Below are 10,030 nucleotides of genomic sequence, written 5' to 3' on the forward strand. Positions count from 1 at the left end.
ATGGTTGTGTGCTTTTTTGTTCAGTTAGGTAAAAAGGAAAGAGAAAGGTACAGATACAGACCGGCAGAGTGCCTTTCCAGAAGGGCAAGGAACTTTCTTTTCAGTAGCCCCTAGCAGATCTTTCACATTTCACTGGTCTGAACTAGGTCACAGGCCTACAGCTACATCCGTCACTCTGGCTGAAGGAATGGATTACAGTGATTGACCTGGTCTAATCAGGCCCCGTCTTTGGAGCTATGGGATAAGGTCAGCTTTCCTCTAAGCAAAAGCAAGGGCTGCATGTATGAAAGAAAAGTAGATAAAAATCTGATCATGTTAAGAATGTGAGAAGTGAGTCCTATGCCCACTTCTTTTTTTTTCTTTTTTACTTTTTAAAAAGTATTTATTATTGTGGTGCCTGGTTGGCTTGGTGAGTAGAGCACATGACTCTTGATCTTAGGGTCATGAGTTCAAGCCCCACGTTGGGCATAGAGCTTTCTTTTAAAAAAATAAATTTTTTTAAAAAGTATTTTTACTGAAGTACAGTTGACATATTAGTTTTAGATGTACAACACAGTGATTTGACAGTGCTCTCCGTTACTCATTATTCACCAAAGTGTAGTCACTCTGTGTCACATATATTATTACAATATTATCGACTATACTCCCTATGCTTTTATTTCTCTGACTTACTTTATAACTAGAAGTTTGTGCCTCTTAATCCCCTTCACCTATTTCACCCATCCCTTATCGTCCTCCACTCTGGCAGCCACCAGTTTGTTCTCTGTATTTATGAGTCTGTTTCTTTTTGTTTTGTTTTGTTTTGTTCAGAATTCACATATAAGTGAAATCACATGGTATTTGTCTTTCTCTGTCTGACTTACACCATGTAGCCTAATAACCCTTTAGGTCCATCCATATAGTTGTAGATGACAATATCTTATTCCTTCATCTGTTGGTGAACACTTGGGTTGCTTGCATTTCTCGGCTATTGTAAATAATGCTGCAGTGACAATAGGGGTGCATACATCTTTTTGAATTAGTGTTTTAGTTTTCTTTGGGTAAATAGTAGTGGGATTACAATATCATATGGTATTCCTATTTTTGATTTTTTGAGGAAACTCCATATTGTTTTCCACAGTGGGTGCACCAATTTACATTCCCAACAACACTATATGAGGGTTCCCTTTTCTTCACATCCTCACCAGCACTTGGTATTTGTCTGACTGGAATTGGGGTGCACTGGGCCAAACTGGCTGATTAAGCCACATGGGATAGAATCACTGTCACCAAGAGTAGTTTGCTCTGAAAGGGCAAAAGATGCTGGTCAGGCAAAAGGAATATATCTACAGCAGATAGTGCTCAGTCTAGACCCACACACCATCCGCTGACATCCCATCGGCATACTTGAGCTGACAGGACCCATGAGGTGACTGCAGAGGCACAAGATCGGGACAGCAGTCTTTCACATGGAGTAATAAGATTGACATTTTTTTTTTTAAAGATTTTATTTATTTATCAGAGAGAGAGAGGGGGAGAGAGCAAGCACAAGCAGACAGAATGGCAGGCAGAGGCAGAGGGAGAAGCAGGCTCCCTGCTGAGCAAGGAGCCTGATGTGGGACTCGATCCCAGGACGCTGGGATCATGACCTGAGCCGAAGGCAGCTGCTTAACCAACTGAGCCACCCAAGCGTCCCAAGATTGACATTTTAACTTAGATATCACATAAGGAGTTCACACTCCATGTGTTTAAAATTAAACTCATCGGGCGCCTGGGTGGCTCGGTGGGTTGGGCTGCTGCCTTCGGCTTGGGTCGTGGTCTCGGGGTCCTGGGATCGAGTCCCGGGTTGGGCTCTCAGCGGGGAGCCTGCTTCTCTCTCTCTCTCTCTCTCTGCCTGCCTCTCCGTCTACTTGTGATTTCTCTCTGTCAAGTGAATAAATAAAATCTTTTAAAAAATAAAATAAAATTAAACTCGTCAACTTTCCCAACTAGTTTCTGTGAACCCAGTCTTAATATAATGATAAACAAGACATGGTCACTGCTTTTATTACAAGTGTTGGTCAACAAGTAGAATTGGTCCGTAACTATAGGTTATAGCCTGGGTGGCTCAGTTGGTTAAGCAGCTGCCTTCAGCTTAGGTTATAATCCCAGCGTCCTGGGATAAAGTCCCACATCGAGCTCCTTGCTCGGCAGGGAGCCTGCTTCTCCCTCTGCCTCTGCCTGTGCTCGCTATCTCTCTCTCTCTCTCTCTCTGACAAATAAATAAATCTTAAAAAAAAAAAAAAAAACACAGGGTCTCTGATTATGTATGATCTTTCTCTAGAAGTTACTACAGTTTATATACATTTGTTTGCTTTGTGTGTTTTAGATTTAAAAGGGTTTTTCAGGAAACAATCTCATTATGAATCTTATTTAAATTGTATGTTTTCATGTAGCTATAATATCTGCCATATGCCAGGCAATACCACTGTGCTAGTGCTAGGGATACAAAAATAAATACACACTGCCCTCAAAAAGCTTACAGTTCAGTGGAGAGTATAGGTAAACCAACAGTTAACTACAGTACAGTCTGACATTTGCTATAGCAGAGGTGATAACAGATTGAAATAAAATCTTATGATTTGCACTGTGAATTGTGGTTAAACTAATCTTTTTTACCCTCAGAGTCTTTCTTCAGTTCATGTGGTAGTTTACACAAACTAAGTGAAGAGCCACTGATTCCTCCGCCTCTTCCTCCTCGAAAAAAGTTTGATCATGATGCTTCAAATTCCAAGGTAGTCAGCAGACTTAGGTTTGCCTTAACTTATTCAACTTATTCCAAGTTGTGAATCTTTAAAATAATTCTTATTCTTATAATAGTCTGTCAATTATAATTTGGCTACCCGTCATGATTTTTAAACACTTTTTTTTTTTCTTGAAAAATACTTCAACTGCTCATTTCTCGTTCATATTTTTTTCTAAAAAGAGGCTGGGCAGATTCACAGATACTCATAAGTATGTTTCCTTTCTGGTAGAAAAGGGAAAAACTTTAGTATTCAAAGCATTCTTCAAACTTTAAACCAGTACTTTGCAAACTTTAGGCTGCATCAGAATTACCTGGGAGGCTTGTTAAAACCAGATTGTAGAGTTCCCATTCAGTAGGTCTAGGGTGGGACCCAGGAATCTGCAGTTTTTAAGCAAGTTCCCTACTAGTACTGATGCTGCTGTTCCCTGGATCACACTTTGAGAACCACCACAGTAAGCCTCACTGGGGAAAGTTGAAGTAGATGGCCAGAAAGCAGAAGCTGGACATTGAGTTCCCTTGACATCATGTCCTTTAATGTGTACAAAGCTATGTATTCCTTTCACTCACTTGCCTATTATAGTTAAGATGTGTAAATTTTTGAAAGGAGTATAAAGCAAGATAACCTGAGGCTTTATGTTCTAAGATTTCAATTAAAATATCATATATATAAAAATATTAAACTAGGCACCAAATTAAATGGGGAGTATTTTACTCGTGAATCTGATCATTAAATCAGATTAACCTATTTTGAGCTCTTGGATATAACTAAACAAGAATTTTTCAGTCTTTTAAAGGTTAACAGATTTTTCAGGAGAATGGAGGTGTGAGTTAATTTTTTTTTTTTTTTTGAGGGAAATACGAAATCTGATGATGACCCCCCTGCTATTCCACCAAGACAGCCGCCTCCTCCAAAGGTAAAACCCAGAGTTCCTGCTCCTACTGGTACATTTGATGGACCTCTGCATAGTCCACCTCCACCACCGCCAAGAGATCCTCTTCCTGATACCCCTCCACCAGTTCCCCTTCGGCCTCCAGAACACTTCATAAACTGTCCGTTTAATCTTCAGCCACCTCCACTAGGACATCTTCACAGAGATCCAGACTGGTTCAGAGACGTTAGTACCTGTCCAAATTCGCCAAATACTCCTCCCAGCACACCCTCTCCGAGAGTACCACGTCGATGCTACGTGCTCAGTTCTAGTCACAACAACCTTGCTCATCCTCAAGCTCCTCCTGTTCCACCAAGGCAGAATTCAAGCCCTCACCTACCAAAACTGCCACCAAAGACTTATAAACGGGAGCTTTCGCACCCTCCGTCATACAGACTGCCTTTGCTAGAAAATGCAGAAACTCCTCAATGACCTTAGCCATATGTAGTCATTGACACTGGAATGGTATTTGTAAAGGGTTTTTTTTTTATTTATTCAAAAAAGTCATAGTATTTTAGTACTTTTTACAAATAATGCTCTTACAAAAATGCTACTGATCAAATAAGCTTTTAAAAATTGGAAAAATACAAATACAAAAGTCCTTTATCATTATCCTCAGGTGATCAGTAGCATTGCCTTGTCTTGGATCCTCAGTGCTGCCAAAAGGCCAGTATAAAGAATTTATATTTGCACTGTAGACTCTGCTAAAATATGGTTTAAAGTGACATTGATTGCACTGAAAGGGGATAGTGCATTTGTGGAATTTTTCAAATTTGGGTAATAGATGCCTTTTTAAGGCAATGAATTTACACAAATATAGGGGGTGTATGGTATTACTGATTTTTAAAACTCTTTGACCATCTTCTAGTTTTTACATTTAGGAGAATTGTGAAAAACACCCACTGTTCTTAAAACTCTTTAATGCCATGTCTTAAATGCCAGAATTTGCTGCTGAAGACAAAAAATGGAAAATAGAATGAAAATAATAGAATGCACTGTAAATGTTTATTATTTTGTCAAAATGTATACAGACTACCTAACCCAATCATAGAGGGAAAAAGGGCATGTATCTCATTCAGATGTGCCTTTTGTTTTTGCAGACTATGGTGTCTTTAGCTAATGAGTTGCCTATTGTTTTGGAAAACAAAGTTAATTAATATGCCATGTATATACAGTTTTGTTTATAATGTATATTTAAAAATAATGCTAATAACCTATGTAAATTTAAGTGACTCAAGGCCTGTACTACAATCTGCTACTTTACTAATTCAGAAATTCAGAGGAAACTTTCTTATGGCCTAGGAACCAACTGCCTTGCCCTCAAAACCTAGCAACTTTCTCTATAAATCTCATGTAAACTAAAATTAAAAAAAAAAATTTTTTTTTTTAGATTGGTAACATTTAAATCAGCAAACATACTTAAAGCTTTATTAAACTTTTTATTCAGAGAAGTGAGTAAAAGTTTTATTTGCCATTTGGACTCCTGGGTTCAAAGTGATGAAAAAACGTGTTTTGCTGATAGTGCTGTAGCAGCAGTTGTAAAGTAGCCAGAAGCCACCTTGTTTATTTACTGGTCTGTGGCCTTTTACTGTGCTTTGTATCAGAGTTCTTAACAAGATTAATAAATCACCCCAGTCTTAATTTTTAAAAGACTTTTAAATACGTGTTTTCATTATAAGGAACAAGTGGAGATATTGTTGAGTTCTGTGTAAATACATACAACCACATTATTTTCAATATTTGTGCAATTTACATAATCCCAAGGAATTTAAGTGATAAAATTTTATTAGGATAACTTTGTCTTAACTGTTAAAATGCAATCAGCAAGCTTCCAGCAACCATTTCTATGCATTCAGATGAAGAATTAGGAGCACGGTAGGAAACCCTTGATAAAAGAGGATTGTAGCCTCCATGGTAGGACCTTGGAAGCTGCCTGGATTTAAGACCAGTAACTACCGAGTGAAATTGGTCTCCAGGTAAAAACAGTCTTGAGTTTGCCTTTGTTTTTTAAAGAGGTGACAATATTAGCTTTGTCTGGAAGAGTGAAGTAAACTGCCCGATGGTAAAGCCAGGCTAAATTTAGAGGAATGAGCCTGACCAACACCAAGAAGCGTGTGGCCTGGTGCTCTACCACGCCCAGGTAATGCTGCCTTCTCGGCCCTGTACTTTTGCGCATGCGCAATGGTGTCAACTTCGCCGCTAGGAGGCGCCGGGCCCTCTTCAGGCCTGTCTTGGGGCGGTGCATGTGGCTGTGACGTCACTGCATGCGCCTCATCTTGTTGCCCGGCAGCGATGGCGGCTTCTTTGGAGTCCGCGGAGGACCCACTGCGGAACTTTGTTCGAGTTTTGGAAAAGCGAGATGGCACGGTGTTACGACTGCAGCAGTATGGCTCCGGCGGCGTGGGCTGCGTTGTTTGGGACGCTGCCATTGTCCTTTCTAAGTACCTAGAAACGCCCGGGTTTTCCGGGGATGGGGCCCACGCTCTGAGCCGGCGGTCCGTGCTGGAGCTGGGCTCCGGCACTGGGGCCGTAGGGCTCATGGCTGCTACCCTCGGGTAAGAGCTGGCACGGGGGGTGGGGGGGGGCTGCTTTGTTCGGGAAATCCAGATTACTGGTTTACCACTCTTGTGCCTACACTTCAATCCACGTTATTTTATAGGGCTGATGTTGTGGTCACAGATCTTGAGGAATTGCAGGACTTGCTGAAGATGAATATTAATATGAACAAGCATCTTGTCACTGGTTCTGTTCAAGCCAAGGTACTGAAATGGTTTGTATGGCCTTTCAGCTTGTTTTAAGATAACGATTCTATTTTGCTTTAAATTGCGTTTCACTACAACCATAGTTAATACGAAGGGGACTTTCCAGAACTTGTTTATAAAACAGTGTTTTAAATTATTAAAGCAACAGTTAAATATTTTGGTTGATATTTTTAAGGGGGGAAGAAATAGAAGACTTTCCTTCTCCTCCAGACTATATACTGATGGCCGACTGCATATACTACGAAGAGGTGAGTATTCAGTGAGTGAAGTATCTATCTTTAGAATTTATACCATAATTTGTAGATTCCAAAGTGCACGCTTCTTCACATTTTAACATCTCTTAATGCAAGATATTTGTCCTATAGTTGATGACACAATAAAGAACATAAAGGTTACCAGAACTATATACCTATACTGGTGATAAACATATAGACCTGTAAAATATGTTGACAGAAGTGTTATGTGCATTTTACTAGAGACTTATGTACTATTTTAAAGATTTTGCCGTTTGGATCTGTTATGAAAAGCTTAAATTTTTTGGTAAGCTCTTCCTAGTGAACATGTTAACCATGACATTGAGAATTAAGTTGCATTGTAAAGAATATAGAAAGATTGATTCAGAATGGTACTTTTTTAAAAAATTTTTATTTATTTATTTGACAGATCACAAGTAGGCAGAGAGGCAGGCTGAGACAGAGAGGGGAAGCAGGCTCCCTGCCGAGCAGAGAGCCCGATTCAGGGCTCAATCCCAGGACCCTGAGATCATGACCTGAGCTGAAGGCAGAGGGTTTAACCCACTGAGCCACTCAGGTGCCCCCAGAATGGTATTTTTTTAAATGGCAGTTTGTATAATATTGTGGGCATTGCGTTTTTAAAATAACAAACATTGAACTAACTTAAATTCAAGTTAGGGTCAGACTCACTTTTGTGGGTAAATCCCAACTTAAAATAGATTAAAATTAATTTTTTAAGGATGAGGTCATTTCATTTGTTTTCTCATGGGAACTCCAAAATACAGTCATTTGAGTCTTTTGGAAACTGAAATCAATGCAGTGGTTGATTAGTGAAGAGGAGTTTACCAGTCATTAGTTACAGAGCTTTAACCACTTATACTTTGTTGATTGACTCAAAGATGGATAAATTGGAGGGGAGTTATAGTTACTCTCCACTTCCCCTATTCCCATTTTATAGTAAATATTAAAATTTTTAAAAATGATAAGTAAAAGTGATATTCTGTTTTGAACAGTCTTTGGAGCCGTTGTTGAAAACTCTAAAAGATCTTAGTGGATTTGAGACTTGTATTATATGTTGTTATGAGCAACGAACAATGGGAAAAAATCCAGAAATCGAGAAAAAATATTTTGAGGTAAGTACTAGATCTGTTTTTGTAGTGCTTTACATGACTTCAGCATGGGTTTTTGTGACTGTTATGTTCAAGTATATTAAGGTAATTTTGAGTTGGGAACACATTCCACTTGTATGAATCCAAGGAGAGTATCCTTTGTTGCCCACCATTCTACTAAGCTTCTCCCCCAACCTTTTGCATCTTTTCTAATCCTTTGTTACTTTTTCTTTTCTAATTAGTTGATCTAGTATCTACCAAACAACCTAAAATAATAATGGTGACATCCTTGTCTTTTCTGGGAAAGTTTTCCATGCTTCTTTATTAAGCATGATGCTGGCTTTTGGGAATGTATTAATGATGTATGTAGTACTTTTGGAAAGTACATCAGAGAAACATATGTGATGTGTTTTTACCTCTGTGTTTTTACAAAAGCTTTGAACCAAGGTGTCCTATCTACTTTTGGGGGTGTTTTTTGTTTTTGTTTTTCACTTTTTATTTTGAAATAAAGACTTCTAGGAAGTTGCAGAAGTATTACATAGAACCCCATGTATCTTTCACCCATCATCCCCCAGTGGTCATCCACACCCTTTTGATGGGCAAAAAATCCATCACATTACAAAGTGACTCCTTCTGAGGGTACATCTCCATAGTCCTGCAATTTATCCACTGAAAGGACTGCTTTGTTTAAATAAGAATGCAAATGCATGACTCTGCCTCAGTGCTAAAATTGTTTTTCTTTTCATGTTTTTCTTGAAAGTAAAGAATTTAACTTTTGAGACTATAATTGAAAATTCTATATTGTTAAACAGTTTAACTTGAGTCAGCACATGTAAAAATGCTTATGTATAAGTTCTCAACTCAATTTTTCATATGTATATACCCAGGCAACCACCACTACATCAAGGTACAGAACACTTTCAGGATCTCGGAATGCTCCCATGTGCCCTTTTCTAGTCGGTACTCCTCCAAAGTTAACTGTCATTCTGACTTCTCTCACCACAGGAAACTTCATGTTATGGAATTTACAGTATGTCTCTTTTAAATTTATAGCTCCTCCAGCTAGACTTTGACTTTGAAAAAATTCCTTTGGAGAAACATGATGAAGAATATCGAAGCGAGGATATTCATATTTTATACATCAGAAAGAAAAAATCGGTAAATACATTCCTAGGTTTTTGTCTGCTGAGGAGATCTCATTAGCTGGGCATGTGTGATGCAGATGCTGATTTTGATGAGGGGAAATACTTCTGATGACTCTCTGGGCTCAGGCACTCTCAGTGTTCAGATCATTTAATCTACCTGGCCTTGGATTCTCCCTCTAAAAAACAAAAACAAAAAAAACAGGCTTTTCTGATAAAGATCCTTTCCATCTATAAATAATAGAGCTTTGTAATTGGGCATTACCTCAGGCAACTATCTTAGCTATTTGTACATTTCTGTTTAAAAATGTAGTTTTGACTTTTGTGAACTTTCTCCAACCATTCACATTTGGCAAGTAGTCCAAAGTAAAGTATAACAAGGTAGATCTGCCCAGTAAGTAGAAATGTACTCAGTTAAATAGAATTTATGTATATTTCCCCTTTTTTGTTCCTTCCTTTACCTGTTAACATTAATTACATTTTTATATAAGATGCCTCTGTATGCCTAGATTTTGCACGTGTAGAGGGGGAGAGTTGTATTTCATCCATTTTGTATCACCTTTTATATATGTGACCAGTAAAAGGCAAGACATGATCTAGTTTATGAATTAAGGATGCTAACTTTAGTTAGTCCCACTTGTTTCTGTTATCTTTGCTTTGATTGAATTCTCAGTGATGAAGTTTTCTGATTATGTGAATTCTAGTCAAAAGCAAGTAGCTTGTAATTTGGGGGATTAAGGCTAAATGTTAGAGCTGTAAGGAAAAAGAAGTGGTAGGATTAGTAATGCAATTAGTAATTCAAAGTTAGATATGCTAACTTTCATTTGGCATAGTGCTGGAGATAGATAAATTTTAAAAATATTTTATGCCTTGGGACCCCTGGGTGGCTCAGTTGGTTAAGCGCTGCCTTAGGCTCAGGTCATGATCCCAGTGTCCTGGGATGGAGTCCCACATCGGGCTCCTTGCTCGGCAGGGAGCCTGCTTCTCCCTCTGCCTCTGCCTGTGCTCACTCGCTCTCTCTCCCTCTATCCCTGACAAATAAATAAATAAAATCTTAAAAAAAAAAAAATTAAAAAAAATATTTTATGCCT

The 10,030-nt window shown here is 38.6% G+C and overlaps 2 protein-coding genes across 4 annotated transcripts in view; both read left to right on the forward strand.

The window, feature by feature from the left end:
• Window positions 1–5,345, forward strand: part of SOS2 (SOS Ras/Rho guanine nucleotide exchange factor 2) — an 83,203-nt gene extending 77,858 nt beyond the window's left edge. For both annotated transcript variants that reach the window (XM_044231874.1, XM_044231875.1), the window contains 2 exons: window positions 2,644–2,753; window positions 3,616–5,345. In XM_044231874.1, the coding sequence (XP_044087809.1) occupies window positions 2,644–2,753; window positions 3,616–4,125 (620 nt within the window). In that variant the 3' untranslated portion in view covers window positions 4,126–5,345. The remainder of the gene's footprint in view (window positions 1–2,643; window positions 2,754–3,615) is intronic.
• Window positions 5,346–5,950: 605 nt separating this feature from the next.
• The window catches only part of VCPKMT (valosin containing protein lysine methyltransferase), a 6,437-nt gene continuing 2,357 nt past the window's right edge, over window positions 5,951–10,030 (forward strand). For both annotated transcript variants that reach the window (XM_044230962.1, XM_044230964.1), the window contains exons 1-5: window positions 5,951–6,248; window positions 6,353–6,463; window positions 6,631–6,703; window positions 7,702–7,821; window positions 8,851–8,955. In XM_044230962.1, the coding sequence (XP_044086897.1) occupies window positions 5,986–6,248; window positions 6,353–6,463; window positions 6,631–6,703; window positions 7,702–7,821; window positions 8,851–8,955 (672 nt within the window). In that variant the 5' untranslated portion in view covers window positions 5,951–5,985. The remainder of the gene's footprint in view (window positions 6,249–6,352; window positions 6,464–6,630; window positions 6,704–7,701; window positions 7,822–8,850; window positions 8,956–10,030) is intronic.

Source organism: Neovison vison, chromosome 13 (assembly GCF_020171115.1).
Source record: "Neovison vison isolate M4711 chromosome 13, ASM_NN_V1, whole genome shotgun sequence".
In the NCBI taxonomy this organism is placed as follows: Eukaryota; Metazoa; Chordata; class Mammalia; order Carnivora; family Mustelidae; genus Neogale; species Neogale vison.